Source organism: Lithobates pipiens, unplaced genomic scaffold (assembly GCF_037356315.1).
Source record: "Lithobates pipiens isolate NorthernLeopardFrog02 unplaced genomic scaffold, aLitPip1_a1.2 Scaffold_19, whole genome shotgun sequence".
Taxonomy (NCBI): domain Eukaryota; kingdom Metazoa; phylum Chordata; class Amphibia; order Anura; family Ranidae; genus Lithobates; species Lithobates pipiens.
The window spans coordinates 35,876,546-35,896,426 of record NW_027507764.1 but is presented as its reverse complement, the minus strand read 5'-3'; the positions used below and the strand labels follow the sequence as shown (position 1 = coordinate 35,896,426).

Here is a 19,881-nt window from a genome sequence, read left to right as displayed (position 1 = left end):
ACAGTTTATGTGTTTTCTTCCACTTTAAGGATGTAGAGAGGAATGGGTACGGCAGAATAATAGAATGTGCTGAGCCAGATATATCCAGGTGTACGTGACTGGTCCACCTGAAATGCCCGGATCTCTCTTGGCACACTAATGAGGATTCCCAGCAGGCTTTGCTCCGGGGTCTCTTTGCTCTCATAGTGATGAATGGTCTCTTCTTCTATTCCTGACCCCATGACCGGGACTCAGGGGAAAGGCGGCTCATTAGCACGGTGCATGGACTTGTTTCTGTAGGGGAGGGGAGGGGGGGGGGGTCTCTGCTGCTCGCCTGCAGGGAGTTGCGACACCCAGGAACTCTGTGGATTCCATTTATAGATGATCCATGAAATCCGTGAAATTGCACTTTAATTGCGCTCTCTCCCCCCTCCCCCAAAGAAGAAGAGTAAGTGGACATGCAGCAGTTTACTAATTAACCACTTGCCCACTGGGCACTTAAACCCTCTTCCTAACCAGACTAATTTTCAGCTTCCGGTGCTCTCGCACTTTGAATGACAATTACTCAGTCATGCAACACTGTACTCATATGACATTTTTGTCCTTTTTTTTTTTTTCTTCACACAAATAGAGCTTTATTTTGGTGGTATTTAATCACTGGGTTTTTTTATTTAATTTTTTTGCTCTATAAAAGAAAAAAGACCAAAAATTCTGTAATAAAAAATAATAATTTTTCTTCGTTTTGTTATAAAATTATGCAAATTAGTCATTTTTCTTCATAAATTTTGGCCATAATTTTTACTGCTACATATCTTTGGTAAAAAATAACCCAAATCGGTGTATATTATTTGGTCTGTGTGAAACTTAACAGGCTATGGTGTAAATCAAATGAAATTTGATCACGCCTGAAGTACTGATGGCCGATCTCATTTCTTGAGACCGTAAGGCTCGGTTCAGACTACCGCGGCTTGGGATCCGACTTGTCAGACCTAAAGTCGCCCCCAAGTTGCTTGATATCAGAAATTCCATTATAGTCAATGAGAGGAGTCTTAATGTAAACTACTGAAGTCGCTCCGACATCAGAAAAAGGTTCCTGTACTACTTCAAGGCGACTTGTACCCATAGAATTCAATGGAAGTCGCCTCCAAGTCGGATCTCCATCTATATTGAGGCGACTTTACAGGAAAAGAAATTACAGTACCTGCCCGCGAGAATGTGTTTTTACAGCTCGATCCCATTGCGCTGATTCTCAATGACAGGGTACTGTACATCTGGCGCTGGCTGCAATAGGAAAAACACATTTACCTACTGCAGCGAGCGTGAAAAAGAAGCCACAATGTCGCCACTCTAATAAAAAAAAAAAACACGCCATGGGTTCCCCTCCAAGGGGATACCAGGCCCTTAGGTCTGGTATTGATTTTAAGGGGAACCCCCTATGCTGGAAAAAACGGCGTGGGGTCCCCCCCAAAATCCATACCAGACCCTTATCCGAGCACTCAGCCCGGCTGGTCAGGAAAGGGGGTGGGGACGGGGCGAGCGCCCCCCATACCCCCCCCCCCCCCCCCCCGAACCGTACCAGGTCGCATGCCCTCAATATGGGGGTGTGGGTGCTTTGGGGAAAGGGGGCGCCCTGCGCCTCCCCACCCCAAAGCATCTTGTCTCCATGTTGATGAGGACAAGGGCCCCTTTCCGACAACCCTGGCCGTTGGTTGTCGGGGTCTGCGGGCGGGGGGCTTATCGGAATCTGGGAGCCCCCTTTAATAAGGCCCCCCCCCCCCCCCCCCTATATTCCACCATTCACCTGGTGGAAAAAAAGTGTCAATAAAAAAAACACACTAGACAGGTTTTTAAAGTAATTTGTTAGGCAGCTCCTCATAATAAAAAAATATATATATATATATAGATATAGATATATATATATCTATATATATATATATATATATATATATATATATATATATATATATATATATATATATATATATATATATATATAGATATATATGTGTGTATCTATATATCTATAATATATCCTCTTCCCGCCGAGCGTACGCAGATGTGCGTACTCGGCTTCCGGGGGTATACCGGGATGATGCCTGCACCTGCAGGCATCATCCCGGTACCGTTTTTTTACAGCGGGCGATTGGCTAAAAGCCGCTCGGCTGTTATGCCGGAGGAGCGGGAGGGGTCGTCCCTCCTCCCGCCACTGTGACCGGTGCTCCCGTTCAATTCGGCGATCTGAATACTTTGAAGTGTAAATGAGGGGTGGGGGGGTCTTTTAGACCCCCGATCCCTCCATAAAGAGTACCTGTCACCACCTATTACTGTCACAAGGGATGTTTACATTCCTTGTGACAGCAATAAAAGTGATCAAATTTAAAAAAAAAAAATTTATTCAAATAAAACATTTTTTAAAGCGCCCGCCGTCCCCGCGAGCTCGCGAAGCAAAGAAAACGCATATGGAAGTCGCACCCGCATATGTAAACGGTGTTCAAATCACACATGTGAGGTATCACCGCGATCATCAGAGCGAGAGCAATAATTCTAGCACTAGACCTCTGTAACGCTAACCTGGTAACCGTAAAAATTTTTTAAAGTGTCGCCTATTGAGATTTTTAGGTACCGTACTTTGTCGTCATTCCACGAGTGCGTGCAATTATAAAGTGTGACATGTTTGGTATCTATTTACTCTCGGCGTAACATTATCTTTCACATTATGCAAAAAAATTGGGCTAATTTTACTGTTTCGTTTTTTTTTTTTTATTCATGAAAGTGTCCCTTTTCCCAAAAATTTGCCTTTAAAACACCGCTGCGCAAATACCGTGTGACATAAAATATTGCAACAATCACCGTTTTATTCTCTAGAGCAGTGATGGCGAACCTTGGCACCCCAGATGTTTTGGAACTACATTTCCCATGATGCTCAGGCACTCTGCAGTGTACTGGAGCATCATGGGAAATGTAGTTCCAAAACATCTGGGGTGCCAAGGTTCGCCATCACTGCTCTAGAGTCTCTGCTAAAAAAATATATTTAATGTTTGGGGGTTCCAAGTAATTTTCTAGCTAAAAATATGGATTTTAACTTGTAAACACCAAATGCCAAAAATAGGCTTAGTCATGAAAGGTATATATATATATATATATATATATATATATATATATATATATATATATATATATATATATATAATTTTTTTCACAGAATTGTCATATTAGCAGGCTTTCTCACGCAGCATATGCATACCACGAATTACACCCCAAAACACGTTCTACTACTCCTCCTGAGTATGCCGATACCACGTGTGTGTGAGACTTTTCCACAACCTGGCCACATACAGAGAGGCCCAACATGCAGGGAGCACCTCCAGGCCTTCTAGGAGCGTAAATTACACATATCATTTCTTGACCACCTCTTGCACTTTTGAAGGCCCTGGAGCACCAGGACAATGAAAACGCCCCAAATATGACCCCATTTTGGAAAGAAAACAACCCAACGTATAATCTTTGAGGCATATTGAGTCTTTTGAACATGTCATTTTTTTTTTTTCTACAAGTTTTTGGAAAATTGGAAAGAAAATGAAAATGCTTTTTTTTTTTTTGTTTTGTTTTTATATACAAAATTGTCCATTTATACAATATTTCTAACACGTTGCATGTACATACCAAAAATTACACCCCGAAATAGATTTTCCTACTCCTCCTGAGTACGGCGCTACCACCCACATGTGGGAGACTTTTTCCACAGCCAGGCCACATACAGAGGCCCAATATGCAGGGAGCACCATCAAGTGTTCCATGGGAATAAATGTCAAATCTAATTTGACTTACACTTTTGTGAGACACTGATGGGCACTGTAGTGGCATGGATATTACATGGATGCGTATTGCTGGGGAACAAAGACTCCCCCGAGACCGAAAAAAAAAAAAAAATCTCATCATGTGGAAATTATGTGGTGCTCCAGGGCCTTCAAAATAAAGATTAAGAGGATAAAAATTGTTTACATGTCATATATTGACACATAGTTTACATGGTGAAGCTGTATTTGAAAAAAAAACAGCACTTACATCAGATCGAGTTTTTTCCCACAGATTTCAGTGTCACAGACACACCAGTTTGGGTATATTCCCATTCATCATACCATACAGCAGCAGCAGATCCGTAACCAAATTTTATATATATATATATATATATATATATATATATATATATATATTATTATACATTTTTATTTTTTGTAAACCTTGGATGAATTTTAAACTATATTTTGAAAGTTTTCTTATAACTTTTTTTTTTTAATTTTTTTTTTTTTTATTGAGATGGATACCGTTTTGTTTTTCAAATACAGCTTCACCCATGTATACAATGTGTCGCTATATATGACAGGTAAACAATTTTTATCCTCTTAAACTTTATTTTCAGATATGTATATCATGCTATATATTTTTGTGTATGTGTGTATATATTATAATTTGTCTCTGATGGCCCTGAAGAAGGGGTGGGGGGGCATCTTTTATTCCCCCGAAACACATTGGTTTTATCATGCTTTACTAGTTTAAATAAAACTACACATTCATATGTTTTTTTTGTTTTGTTTTCTTTTCACTTCTAATTGTATAGCGGGTGCTCTTTTTTTTACCTATGCTCACAAGTATGCGTGGAAAAACTACCTTTTCGCCCGTACCCAGAGGTAGCAGCCCAAGCCCCTCCAAAAGCGCTCACCGCCTCTTTTCTGCCAAGTTGGGCCAAATTCAGCAGGAGTGAACTTTTCCAACACGCTCCCACCGCCCCCCCACTCAGACCCTCAACTGCGTAAGTCAGTCCAGTGCGGTCTCCCACCTGTAAGAGCCATCCTAATGGAGATGAATGGCTTGTCAGGGGGAGTACTGTGATCTGTGTGAGAAGTAATAAATGCCTGGAAGTGTTATACTGACACATTACTTTGCACAGTATATTTGATATTAGGCCCACTTTACATTTACTTTTGACAATTTTTATTTTTTCGGCCCTGCTGATAAAGCGGGAAAATGTGTCCAAAAAAATACACATTATTTTAACTGGGGTAATGATGGCTGCATTACCAGAGAAGACCAATAGAGGGCAGTTTAAGCGCTCATTTTCATGAGTGTTGCGCTCTGAGCGATCCACATTCAGATAGAAAGGCGCCAATTAACCACTTGCTTATCAGGCACTTATTACAGCCCCCCCACTTTCTGCGCAGGCCAATTTTCATCTCTGTCGCACTTTAAATGACAATTGCGCAGTCATGCAACAATGTAACCATGTGATAATTTTATATATTTTTTTTTTTTTACACCGTTTTCTTCTTTTGGTGCTATTTAAAGTGGAGCTCCAGTCTGGGCAAAATTAAAACAACTCAGCAGCTACAAATACTGTAGCTGCTGACTTTTAATATAAGGTCTTATCCCTGTCCAGTGAGCCTGCGATGTGCCCCCAGCCCCCCAACCGATTCTTCACTCGGCTTCAGATGCAGGTGCTTGCATCTTCGCTAAGAGCCCTTTCGCACTGGGGTCGCTCCGTACATTCACGGTAAAGTGCCACTTGTTTATACTGCGCTTTACTGCTGTTTAAGAGTAGCTTTTCGGCTGCTAGAGGTGCGCTTTTAACCTCAAAAAAAGAGATTGAAAACTCCAGTGTTGTGGTGCTTCCGAAGTGCTTTCCAGGTGCTTTGGAAACGATGCCCAGTCATTGCAATGGGCAGGAGAGCCGTGTACAGCACATCCGAAATGCCCCAAAGATGCTGCTTGCAGGACTTTTTCTAACGTCCTGCAAGCGCGCCGCCCCAATGTGAAAGCACTCATTGCGATGAATGGGAAGCAGTTTTCAGGTGCTATTTCTAGTGCTAAAACACCTGAAAACTGCCTCAGTGTGAAAGGGCTCTTAGGGATATATTCAGGCTTCACAGCCAGTTTCCTACTGCGCTGCACTTTTCTGAAAGGTCCCACCGTCTTCTGGTACCTGTGTTGAAAAGGTTGAGAAGGCTTCTCTAGAGGGTAAATTATTATGTATTTTTGGCGTTGTGCAATTCAGCAAAAAAAAAAGTGGAGTCGTGCAGCAATTTTAATCTGTATTTGTGACCATACACTTGTAGGTTCATCGTCAAATGAAGGCAGTGAGATTTGATCACTTCTGGCCTTGTTTATGGAGAAGCGATGATGTGCGCTCATTGTACATTCTGGATTCTAGGAATGGTAATTAAATTCCGCGGACCCCATGCTGGCGCTCGTCCTTTGTGGGGACGCTCGCGCTCCCCTCCTCTCTCTGCGGGTGGGCAGGAAGGAGCGTGAGGTCAGATATGAAGATGACAGAGCTTCTCCTGGCTCCTTAAGTGTTTTGCAATTCCAGCTGGCTTTTGGTGTTCATCTCATTATTGGCCTTTCTTTCGTAAGGCAGAACTGACTCTTACCCCACGATCTTCTACGGCGTCCATGTTTGTAGGTTGAAGGATCTCCTTTTTAAAGTAGATGTAAATCATAATTGAATAAAAAAAATTTTTTTGCTAGAAAACCTCTGAGTCTCATAAACCAAGCATATTTTTCATTTAAATACTTTTTTTTATAATTTTTTTTTTCCATCCTTTGTTTCTTAGCCTCTGTGCAGCCTGCATGGTCTTTATCAAGGCACGTTTCCTGATGGTGACCACAGTGGAGCATTCTAAATGTGTGTTGAAATGTCAGTTGTCTCAGTCCAAAAGGGGACAATGCAGTACATTAACAGTGCAATGTGGGCAGACCATTGTCGCCCCATAACGGGAGGCGCACAAACCAGGACCTTGACAAGATCACGAGGGTGGTGTTTTAACCACTTGCTTACTGGGCACTTAAACCCCCCTCCTGCCCAGACCAATTTTCAGCTTTCAGCGCTGATGCAATTTGAATGACAATTGCGCGGTCATACAACACTGTACCCAAATGACATTTTTATCATTTTTTTCCCACAAATAGAGCTTTCTTTTGGTGGTATTTAATTACAGTTGGGAGTTTTATTTTTTGCTAGACAAACAAAAAAAGATGCAAAATAATAAAAAAATAAAAAATAATTTTTAATAGTTTGTTATAAAATTTTGCAAACAGGTCATTTTTCTCCTTCATTGAAATGCGCTGATGAGGCGGCACTGGTGGGTACTGATGGGCTGCACTGATAGGCACAGTTAAGGCGGCACTAATAGGCACAGATAAGGTGGCACCGATAGGCACAGATAAGGCAGTACTGATGGGCACAGATAAGGCGGCAAAGATGGGCACAGATAAGATGGCACTGATGGGTGGCATGGATGGGCACTGATAGGTACCATTGATAGATGGGACTGATAGGAGGCACTGATGGGCACTGGTAGATGACACTGATGGGCACGGATATGTGGCACTGAGGGGCAGCACTGTTGTTGCGGCAGATTGTGGGCACTGATAGCTGGCACTGTGGGCACTGATGGGTGGCACTGAGTGGCACTTTTCCTACACATGGGTGGCACTGGCAGGAGCAGGTGGGCACTGATGAGCTGACTCCAGCTCGCCGTGATCGGGACTGAAGTCCCTCTCACAGCCGCCGGTGATCGGCTTTTTTTTTTCTCCTCGCGCTGTCAGCGTGAGGAGGAAAAATAGCCGATTACCGGCTCTGTTGTGATCACATGATCAGCTGTCATTGGCTGATCACGTGGTAAGGGGTCGGGATCGACCCCTTGCTCCGATCTGTGATCAGGCGAGTCTCATAGACTCGCTGATCACAGAGTGCGCCCCTCAGGGGGCACGCAGGCCACTCGTGCACGGGACGACGTCAATAGACGTCGCCCCGGCAAAGCAGGTCCGCGCTGTAGCCGTCATTCGGCTATAGCGCGGATCTCTAGTGGTTAAATCTGCAGATTTTAACTTTGGAAATTTACTTTTTAAGTGATGTAGGTACCAAAGATACGTCATCCTTTCAAGACACATGTCAAACACAAGATACCAGCAAACCGAATCTCGCCCACTAGGCCTTGTCATGTGACCCTTGTGCCCAGTTTGGCAGCCAGAATGTGGTAGAACTCCATTTCTCCAACTCCCAGCTTTCACCCTCCGCTCCCTGCTGTTGTTTGTAAACACAGAAGCCAAGGGACAGTTTTTTTTTTTTTTTTCTCAGTGGCTCCCGGCTCTAATGCCCTGTACACACGGGTCGGACATTCCGACCACAAAATCCGTTGGATTTTTTCCGACGGATTTTGTCCCAAACTGGTGTTGCATACACATGGTCGGACAAAGTTGTCGGAAAATCAGATCGTTCGGAACGTGATGACGTTCGTTCATTACGAAGGGACTACATTGAGTCTAGTAGCCAGTGGCTTTGGTCTCGTAATTTGATCTGAGCATGCGTACCCCTGAACCCTGCGCTCTGTACGCTGCACACGCCAGAACCCTGCACTCTGTACGCTCCTTTGTATCTGAGTAGATACAAAAGATTTAACCAGCCCTTTTGAGAGCAACCATAATGCTGATGCGGCTCACAGTGAAATAGAGTTTGACATCCCCTTTTAAGATCATCACAAAACAATGTCCGTCAGCTGGCCGGAGACTAGAACAAAGCCGGAATCACCTTTTGATTGGGTCTCAGCTCTAGTAACCAGGAAGCGATGCCATGCCATCACTTCCGGTTTACTGGAGCTTTAAAGGCGCCAGATTTATTAAAAATTTCACTATTCAAAACAGACAAACTTAGTTTTTTTAAGTGCAAAGGAGAGATTTGGGGTCTTCTAGACTAGACCCCAAATCCCTCCCAAACAAACCTCACACTTGCTGTCACAAGGGATGTTTACATTCCTTGTGAAAACAATAAAAGTGATCAAAAATAATAAAAATTTTAAGAGACAAAAAAAATAAGAAAGAAAAAAATGCACTAGTCCGCCTCCGTAACTCAAAACTGGTAACCGTTAAAGTTTTTTTAAAGCGTCGTCTATGGAGTACCGTAGTTTGTTGCCATTCCATGAGTGTGCGCGATTTTAAAGCAAGACATGTTCGGTATCTATTTACTCAGTGTAACATCTTTCACATTATACAAAAACATTGTGCTAACTTTACTGTTTGTTTTTTTTTGTTTTTTGTTTTTTATTCCTGAATTTCCAAAAAAATTGCGTTTGAAAGAAGGCTACACAAATGCAGTGTGACAAAAAAAAATTGCAACAACCGCCATTTATTTCTCTAGAGTCTTTAAATGTCCTCAAAAGTCCTCATCATTCAGGAGTAATGTGATGATTAGAAAACCTTGGTTTTATGTTCTTAATTTAAATTATGGGGCGGTCTACTGTATATTAGTACAGGTGACCAATGCCACTGGGATTGCAACTAAAGGAAAATCCAACCTTCTGAGGTGTCACCAGAGCAGGAGAGTCCTGCCCTTGAGAGGTAACCATCCAATAGGGTTCAGGAAATATGAGGGCCCTGTCCTTTGAAACTCACCATCTGTAGGGTATGTAACATATGAAGGTCCTTGGAACTTGCCCTCTAATATAGTGTAGGGCATTTGAAGGTTCTGCCCTTTGATACATAACCTCTAGGAAGGTACTGGGAGTATGAGATCCTTCCCTTTGGAACATAACATCTAGGAGGATGTGGGGAGTATGAAGGTTCTGTCCTTTGGAATATACCATCTAGAAGGGTGCAGGGCTCATGGGATACTTCCCTTTGGAAGACTGAAACTAATGGAAAATCAAACATTCTGAGTTGTCACCAGAACAGGAGAGTCCTGCTCTCTGGAGCTAACCATCCAATAGGGTTCAGAAAGTATGAGGGTCCTGTCCTTTTGAAACTAACCATCTTTACGGTTACGGAACATATGAAGGTCCTGCCCTTTTGGAACCTACCCTCTAATAGAGTACAGGGAGTATGAGGTCCTGACCTCTTGCAGGAACCCTACTGTTTGGAGATCAGCATTTAGTAAAGAAATAGGAAGTATGAGTGTCCTGCCCTTTGGGGCATGCCATCTAATAGGGGGCTTTCTATATAGATCTTGCTATCTAAAGAAAGCACAGGGCGTGGCTCTTTCAAAGCTTGCAATCTAACAGGATCCGGGAGTTATACGGGTTTTGTTCTCTGCTCTTTAGAGCTTGTCTTCTAATGAAGAACAGGTGGTATACGGCTCCTGAACTTTAGAGCTACAGTCTAATGGGGGACAGATTCCTTCTCTTTGGAGCTTACCGTGTTATTAGGAACAAAGACAAGAACCTCCATCTAGTAGGGAGCAAGAATCGGCAATCTATAACTCTACATAATATGAGTTAGTTTGATATTAACAAAGAGTAACGGATAATGGACCTGCAATACAACAGGTAATTTAGAGATCCTTTGTCTTTAGGGCTGGACAGATCTCCGAAGCCAGGAAGCCAATCTGCTTTTAAAAAGAAGACTCAGTTGGCCCCTCGTTGTTCAATTCTTATGCATTCTTTGCTGTAGGAGCACAAATTTCCTTGATGTCCTAAAGGAGCATCCTGGCTCCCACCTTTTTCATTTACTTTTGTCAGATTTTAATATTTTTTGGTGTCTGTTTTTAATGTGATTTTGCTTGTTTGATACACCCTTACACGTCTCTCTCTCTCTCTCTCTTCTTACAGTTGATCGTCGAGAAGACAACGGATTACCCCTCCACGGAGTATTCCCTGGTGGAAGATGTGGCTCTCCACTTCACCTGTTTAATGGACAGACTCAACGAGCAGCGCCTGTTCCAGCCCGACCTCTGCGATGTGGACATCGTTCTGGTCCAACAGAAGAGCACTTTCCCTGCTCACAAGGGTGTCCTTGCTGCCTACAGCCAGTTCTTCCATTCTCTCTTCACCCAGAACAAGCAGCTTCAAAGGGTGGAACTGTCCTTGGAGGCTTTGACGTCTCGAGGCTTCCAGCAGATTCTCAACTTTATTTACACCTCTAAGCTCTTAGTCAATGGCTGCAATGTGCAGGACGTTTTAAATGCTGCTGCTGTGTTGCAAATGAACGAAATTGTGACATCATGTCAGGAGCTCATCCACAGCAGGTCGTTGAACCTATCTATGGCCAACGACATCTTAGACACAGATGACAGTAGGACGGATGTCACCACGGTCATGCAGCCTCAGTTCTATAGGGAGATCAAACAAGAAGTTGATGCCCCTTCAACAAAGATTTATGCCCGGGAAGGGAATGACCCTTACTCTGTTCGAGTAGAGGACAGTGTGAGCAAAGGACATCTGCCGAACGCCACATCACCTAAGCAGTATTTTAAAGATGAGGAAAGAAGCGGTAGTAGGGTCTGTAAAATTGAAGGAGCCGACTCTGAGGAGGATATGGAGAGCCAAGAGTCCTACAACCGAGAACAGATCATCGTAGAAGTCAACTTAAATAACCAGACACTAAACGTTTCTAAAGGGACAGACGGTAAGGGGTCAACAGAGCCGGTGACGGTCTTAGACCGGTCAGACGGGGATGATCGGGGTTCAGAAGAAGAAGGAGATGATGAAAATGAGGAAGAAGAAGGTGGAATGGAAGAAGAGGAGGATTTTCTAGACATGTTGGAGGATGAAGATGATGACATCCTTCCAAGCGAAGAGGAGGACATTGAAGAACCCCATGAGGAAGAAGAGGAAGAGGAGGAGGAGGAGGAAGAGGAGGAGGAGGAAAAGGATGATGAATCGACAGACATGGCCAAAGATGAAAACTCTCCTGGTGAGGGGAGCAAGTCGCCGGGCAAAGACCAGACTACCACACTGAGTAAAGGAGCAAAAGCATCCAGAAATCGAGGAAGTAATGGGAGGCGGAAAAAGAAAGGACAGGATGTGTTGGGGCAAAAGGCCAAATTTGAGGAGAAGCAGAACTTTCCTTGTAAAAAGTGTCCTAGGGTTTTCAATAATAGGTGGTATCTGGAAAAGCACATGAACGTCACCCACAGTCGCATGAGGATTTGTGACAAGTGCGGCAAGCGGTTTCTTTTGGAAAGCGAACTCATGCTCCATCACCAGACAGACTGTGAAAAGAATATACAAGTAAGTTTCGTTATGCTTGACGCCTGCTGCCTGTAGTAAACAATCATTTAAACAATATATATATATATAAATGCTGATCTTGGGTCTTTTTAGTTAAAGGTAAGTTTTGCATTCCTCAATTCTGTTTTTTCTTTGCATGCATGATTTCTCAGATGAAGTAATCTTTATGCAAAGAGTGATATAAAAGTCCATAGCCATACACACAAAGTTAAGACTCCGGATCACTTTGACTTTTCAACATAGTTTGGTTAAACTGAGAGCCCAACTCCAGACTCGGCCCTCTGCCCCTCAGTGTTACCCCCCGCGCCCCCTCCCAATCCCAACCCCTATGCCATATATATAGTATAATTTTTATTTATTTTTTTCCCTTTCTTCTAGTCGCTCATGTTATACGCAGTGCCCTCCCCTTTCTCCGATCGGTGGACCGTTCTCAGTGATGCAAAGTGCTGTTTTGTGTACCTCATAACACTACAAATATAGGGTGGCCTGCACTCACAGTATGTCCTAGGTCCTCCAGGTTGAATGTCTCATTTAATGCAGATGACTGAGAACATCTAGGAGCAGAAAAGAGTTTGCAGCCTTAAAGAGGAGCTGCACCTTTAAAAAAAATATTAAAAGTCAGCAGCTACAAATGCTGCTGACTTTTAATAAATGGACACTTACCTGTTCCAGCAATGTCGGCAGCAGATGGCGAGCAACCGATCGTCTCTCAGCTGCCCCCGCCACCATCCTCGGTAAGGGAATCGGGAAGTGAAGCGTTGTGGCTTCACTGCCCGGTTCCCTACTGCGCATGCGCGAGTCGCGCTGCGCGTCTCCACTGGTCCCCCGCTGTGTCCTGGGAACTGTGTGTTTCCCAGAACACAACGGGGGGGGCGCATCTGCGGCTAGCTTGTCCCGGAAGTGGGTGCAGATACCTGTATGGTATCTGCACCCCCCCCTGAAAGGTGCCAATTGTGGCACCGGAGGGGGGGAGGGTTCCGATGAGCGGACCTTCCACTTTAGGGTGGAGGTCCGCTTTAACTGTTTAATAAAAAAAAAAAAAAAACACAGGCTGGGACTCCTTTTTAAAAAATATAAAGCAAAACACAAGTTTTAGAGCTGAAGGTGAAAGGGAGCCCCAAGATGGTATGTCAACAGTCTTAAATGGTGTTCCTGTTCTGATCTCAACAGTTCCAGGATGAAACCAACCCTGAGGAGCTCTGCAATTAATAGGCCTTGCTACTCACTTCAGATAGGGGGTGATCCTTTAAAGTTGGTTGTAAAGGCTCAAGGTTTATTTTTTACCTTCTTGCATTAAAGACACGGATGAGCACGTTTGGAGTGGAGGACTTGACTGGCCTGCACCAGAGCCCTGACCTCAACCCGATTTACCATAAACACTCCTAAACCTTGTTGACAGCCTTCCCAAGAGAGTTAAAGGTGTTCTAGCTGCAAAGGGTGGGCCAACCCAATATTAAATGTTTTGGACTAAGACTGGGATGCCGTTAAAGTTCATATGCGAGTAAAGGCAGGCGTCAGGATACATTTAACAATACAGTGTATGCCCACAAAAAAAAAGTCTTCAAATAGAGTAAGGGAGGGTTAAAACCCCTGTAAGGTTAATTTTTGGGGATCCCCAATTAGAAGATTTGCCTTCCATTCCTGGCTCATAGTCAGAACCGGAAGTGTAAGGAAATCCCTGCAAATTAAGGGAATTTAAAGTGGTCACCAGATCTAGTGTCCCCACTGGAAGATTTCCCCTCTTTTCTTGGGACAAACCAAAATTTGGGATTTTTTATTTACTTTACTAGGGTGAATCTCCCTAACGTTGACTGACGGCAATAAAAACGGACATGGGGTTCTAACCCCTCCTGCACTCCAAAAAAAAAAAAAAAAAAGTGCCAAAAAAAATTCTAGTTGTTGTAACAAAACGTCCCACATGATGCTTTAGTGCTCTAGCCATATACCACTTCCTCCCAATCTGAATATAGATATCAGATATTCCAACCGCTAACAACCACAAAATAAGACCATACTTGTTTGGTTGCTGAACATGGACCTTTTTTATTGAAAACACAGGTAATACTCTGGAAAATCCCCCCCACCCTTGCATTCCGGGTGGGGTAGACTGTCCAATCAACAGTGAGAGCTGTTGGAGGGATTCAACCCCACCAATCTCACAGCTAATCTACATACACATCCCATAATATCCAAGACAGACACAATAGAACACTGGAATACAGCCACACCCCAAACTACCCAGCAAGGAGTACACAACCAAGTTTTATATAATATATTATAATATCACACACACACACACACAACATTCCAGTTCCATTCCATACAGTGAGTCCGATTAGTACACTGTGCCCCTATTAGAGACACAAGGTGACTTAGACATAGAGGGTGCATGGGGAGCTGAAACAAGGGTTTCCCAACTACCCCAAGGGATTCTGTGTTCCACGGGCCCCCTCGTCGAAAGTGACTAAGCCACATCTCTCCCCTTTCAGCAGCGGACTAACACAGGAGGAGAACCCAGACGGGTTGACTCTGAAGTTAGTAGTTCCAGTCCCCCAATGGCGGTACCCACAGAGTACCCCAAATTGTCCCAAACAGAGCATATTATTCACCCAGCCAAACTTGGCCACATTCATAGAACATATACAGCCCTGGGGAGAGGCCTGGACTGGCCCTTCTCCCTGGAGTCCTTTCAGCCACTGGTGAGAAGACAGGGTGGCTAGGCTCACTCCGTCATGCTGTTGGGTTTCTGAGCCGACTGCCCATGCTCCCTGGAACTCCACAGTTGTTGCAGGTGCTGGGCAGAGGTTGGTAGCACTCTGCCCTGTTGCCGGCCCTTCTGCTGGGGACTCCACATCATCTCTTTGGCTAACCGTTGGGGCAGGAGGCTGGATTCCTCCACTCCCAAACTGTGTGTAGCTGCCATTGGGGAGGTGAGCCGGCTGCTTCCTCTTCCGTTCCCTCATCTGGCTGCTGGGAAGGCATGTCTCTGGTACTGTCTCCCAGGTGCACGGATCTTTGCTGGGGAGGAAAGACTGCTTTCTCCACCCTGGCCGACTGTTGGGGAGGAACGACGAACACCTCCTCTACCTTCTCCCCTTGTATCCTGATCTGCTGCTGCAAAGTGACCACCACCTTCTCACCCTGAGCCTTCAGAACTGCCACAGATGCAGGGCAGAGGTCTTGGAGGTCCACTCAGTTGTTCTTCCTCAGCAGAAAAGTCAATTAAATCGCAAGTCTCTGGAATTGCTGATAATCCAGGGCAGGGGTCTCAAACTGGTGGCCCGCCAGCTGTTGCAGGACTACAATTCCCATGAGGCATTGCAAGGCTGACAGTTACAAGCATGATTTCCATAGACAAAGGCATGATGGGACGTGTAGTTCTGCAACAGCTGGAGGGCTGCCAGTTTGAAAACCCTGATCCAGGGCATGGGTTGGCTGCAATTGGGCCCAGTGCCAACACTTTGGCAGGTGACTCATAATCTATAACATCCTCTGATGAACGGTCCATTAAATCCATACATTCTGTGGTCTGTGGCTGGAGAGATGAGCTGACTGCTCCATCTCCCGTACCTCATCCAGCTGCTGAACACACTCATTCCTCCATCCAAGATCATCCCATGCAGAAACAGGATCATCGAGGTCAGTCAGCACTTGGTGCATGCGCCATAAGACCTCCGCGTTTTTAACTGCGGGGGCAGGTTGGCAAAGCACACTTACTCTGCCACATTGCCAACTCTTCAGCCAGGATTTCAGAGTTGTCAGCTGGTATTTCCTGATAGTCCCAGGCAAAGGGAACCCAGACCAGCTGATGAGCAGAATCTAGCAGCCGTAGGCAATCTCCAGCTCCCATTCCTGATTGGCTAGAAACTCCAAATCTTCAAGTTCCCAGGGAACTTCTGAGACATTCAGCATCCATTCTCTGTATTCTGAGATTTCTCCCAAAGTCAGGGTCGTGTGACAGCCTCTCTAATAACAGCCCCACGCCACCGTAGCGGAGGGCTCTGTAGCTCTCATCCAAACGCATCTCCACCTGGACCAGCCTGGTAACTCAGCTTTCCATTCCATTGTCACCCCCCATAAAAAACACCATTCGCACTTCGTACTGCGACCAGTACCTTTTTTTCCCTGGTGTCCCTGCTCAATGGCTAGTGTTTCCTTATGCCGCGTACACACGAGCGGACTTTTCGAGGGATTAAGTCCGACAGACTTCCGAAGGAGTTCTGACGGAGTTCTGCCGGAGTTCCGACAGAGTTCTGGCGGACTTGGCCACACACAATCACACCAAACTCCGACGGATTCGAACGTGATGACGTACGACTCGACTCGAATAAGGAAGTTCATAGCCAATAGCTGCCCTAGCGTCGGTTTTAGTCCGTCGGAATAGCATACACACGAGCAAATTTTTCGGTAGGAACTGAGTCCGGCGGAGTTCCGTCGGAAAAATTTGAAGCATGTTCCATTTTCTAAAGTATGTCAGACTTTTGCGAATCAAAAGTCCGTTGCAGCCCACACACGATCGAAAAGTCTGACGGAATCATTCCGTCGGACTTTGGATGTTGAAAAGTCCGCTCGTGTGTACGGGGCTTAAGAGTTCCCAGCATATGGAATCATACCATCCCAGCAGGACCTGCTCTGATACTGGTCCCCTCTGTGCTGTATCTGCATCTCTCGCCACCTCCTTCCGAATTCCTCTTCCATGGCGCCTGGTATCTGTACCTCTACTGCTATCTGGACCTTGAATCCATGTGGAGGTTTGGATGTTTCAGACCGCAGGAAGCATCCCGCTGCTTGCCACCAATGTAACAAAACGTCCCTACACTCCGCTTGAGTGCTTTCGTCATTTACCGCTTACTCCCAGTCTGAATATAGATATATTGGTTGCTGAACATGGACTGTTTATTGAAAACACAGGTAATGGGCTGGACAGTCGCCCCCCCACCCCCCCCAACCTTTGGATTCCGGTGAGAACTGTTGGAGGAATTCGCTCCCACTAATCTCACAGCTAATCTACGTACACATCCCATAATATCCAAGACAGACACAATAGAACATTGCAATACAGCCACACCCCACATGACCCAGTAAGGCGTACACAACAAAATTAGATATTATATATATATATATATATATTCCAGTGTGGCTGTACAGTAAGTCTGATTAGTACAGATCAGATTGGATTTCTCGGTCATCCTGTGCCCCTATAATGCCCCGTACACACGAGCGGACTTTTCAACATCCAACTATCCGATCAGACTATCCGATCGTGTGTGGGCTGCAACGGACTTTTGATTCGCCAAAGTCTGACGGACTTTAGAAATGAAGCCTGCTTCAAATTTTCCCGAAGGAACTCCGCCAGACCCGGTCCCCTTCGAAAACTCCGCTCGTGTGTATGCTACTCCGACGGACTAAAACCGACGCTAGGGCAGCTATTGGCTACTGGCTATGAACTTCCTTATTCGAGTCGGGTCGTACGTCATCACGTTCGAATCCGTCGGAGTTTAGTGTGATCGTGTGTGGCCAAGTCCGTTCGGCCGAAAAGTCTGTCAGAACTCCGGCGGAACTCCTTTGGAAGTCTGTCGGACATAAGTCCTCTCGTGTGTACGGGGCATTAGAGACATAAGGGGACTTGGACATAGGAAGTGCATGGGGAGTGAAACAAGGTTTTCTCAACCACGCCCTCGGGGCTTTCACACTGGAGACACAGCAGTGGCTCTTTCAAAGCGCTGTTAGCGCTGTAGCACCTGCAAATCGCCCCAATGTGAAAGGGGTCTAAATCAATCTCTAGACCAGTGATGATCAAATTGAAAATGATAGAGGGCCTTAGGTTTGGCCCCTGACGCTCCCTAGAGCAAAATAGCAGCGCATTCACATGCATTGTTAGCCAGCCTGTTTAAAATGAATGGGCTATAACACACCTCAACACCCCAAAATCTTTACCCTGCTGCATTTTGTCGCAGAGTATCGTACTGTACACTAAAGAAGTTGGAAGTACAATAACCCCCAGCATTGGTGTCAGTGGAATAATAACCCCCAGCATTGGTGTCAGTGGAATAATAACCCCCAGGATTGGTGTCAGTGGAATAATAACCCCCAGCATTGGTGTCGGTGGAATAATAACCCCCAGCATTGGTGGCGGTGGAATAATAACGCCCCCAGCATTGGTGTCGGTGGAATAATAACCCCCAGCATTGGTGTCGGTGGAATAATAACCCCCAGCATTGGTGTCGGTGGAATAATAACCCCCAGCATTGGTGTCGGTGGAATAATAACCCCCAGAATTGGTGTCGGTGGCATAATAACACCCCAGCATTGGTGTCGGTGGCATAATAACATCCCAGCATTGGTGTCGGTGGCATAATAACACCCCAGCATTGGTGTCGGTGGCATAATAACACCTCAGCATTGGTGTCGGTGGCATAATAACACCCCAGCATTGGTGTCGGTGGCATAATAACACCCCAGCATTGGTGTCGGTGGCATAATAACACCCCAGCATTGGTGTCGGTGGCATAATAACACCCCAGCATTGGTGTCAGTGGAATATAACCCCCCCCCCCCAGCATTTGTGTCGGTGGAATAATAACCCCCAGCATTGGTGGCGGTGGAATAATAACGCCCCCAGCATTGGTGTCGGTGGAATAATAACCCCCAGCATTGGTGTCGGTGGAATAATAACCCCCAGCATTGGTGTCGGTGGAATAATAACCCCCAGAATTGGTGTCGGTGGCATAATAACACCTCAGCATTGGTGTCGGTGGCATAATAACCCCCAGAATTGGTGTCGGTGGCATAATAACATCCCAGCATTGGTGTCGGTGGCATAATAACACCCCAGCATTGGTGTCGGTGGCATAATAACACCTCAGCATTGGTGTCGGTGGCATAATAACACCCCAGCATTGGTGTCGGTGGCATAATAACACCCCAGCATTGGTGTCGGTGGCATAATAACACCCCAGCATTGGTGTCGGTGGCATAATAACACCCCAGCATTGGTGTCGGTGGAATATAACCCCCCCCAGCATTTGTGTCGGTGGAATAATAACCCCCAGCATTGGTGGCGGTGGAATAATAACGCCCCCAGCATTGGTGGCGGTGGAATAATAACCCCCAGCATTGGTGTCGGTGGAATAATAACCCCCAGCATTGGTGGCGGTGGAATAATAACCCCCAGAATTGGTGTCGGTGGCATAATAACATCCCAGCATTGGTGTCGGTGGCATAATAACACCCCAGCATTGGTGTCGGAGGCATAATAACACCCCAGCATTGGTGTCGGAGGCATAATAACACCCCAGCATTGGTGTCGGTGGCATAATAACACCCCAGCATTGGTGTCGGTGGCATAATAACACCCCAGCATTGGTGTCGGTGGAATATAACCCCCCCAGCATTGGTGTCAGTGGAATAACCCCCCAGCATTGGTGTTGGTGACAGGAATAATAACCTCCCAGCCTTGGTGTTTGTGAGTGCTATAGGAACCCCCAGCCCTGACGAGTGCAATAGTCACCCCCAGCATTAGTGGTCAGTAGCATTGAAACGTCACACCCATTTTCCCTCTACACCCAACCCCAAGTCCAGAACTTCCATAAAAAAATTCCCAGCCCATAGCTGTTATGTACAGCAATTACAAGCTGCTGTACGCAGGTATTTCCCAGTAGCTGCGTAAAGCCCTTGCACAGATGTATGCCCCGATTTACCTTGTCCTGAAATGGGCTTTAACCATGGCACACCTTCACAACTCGTGTCTACGCATCTAGACGTCAGTGAGTACTGGTCCATGAAAAGGTAGAGCATCATATGAGGTGATGTGGCCATATTAAAGGATGAAGGTACCTTGCGTCTATATATTACATGCACCCTCCTACCATGTTGCGCAGCTTCCCCCTCCCCCACAACGGGGTTT

The 19,881-nt window shown here is 45.4% G+C and overlaps 1 protein-coding gene across 2 annotated transcripts in view; it reads left to right on the top strand.

Annotated features, from left to right (window-relative positions):
- ZBTB47 (zinc finger and BTB domain containing 47) overlaps positions 1 to 19,881 on the top strand; it is an 82,245-nt gene that overhangs the window by 23,965 nt on the left and 38,399 nt on the right. For both annotated transcript variants that reach the window (XM_077490654.1, XM_077490653.1), the window contains exon 2: positions 10,575 to 11,975. In XM_077490654.1, coding sequence (XP_077346780.1) covers positions 10,575 to 11,975 — 1,401 coding nt within the window. The remainder of the gene's footprint in view (positions 1 to 10,574; positions 11,976 to 19,881) is intronic.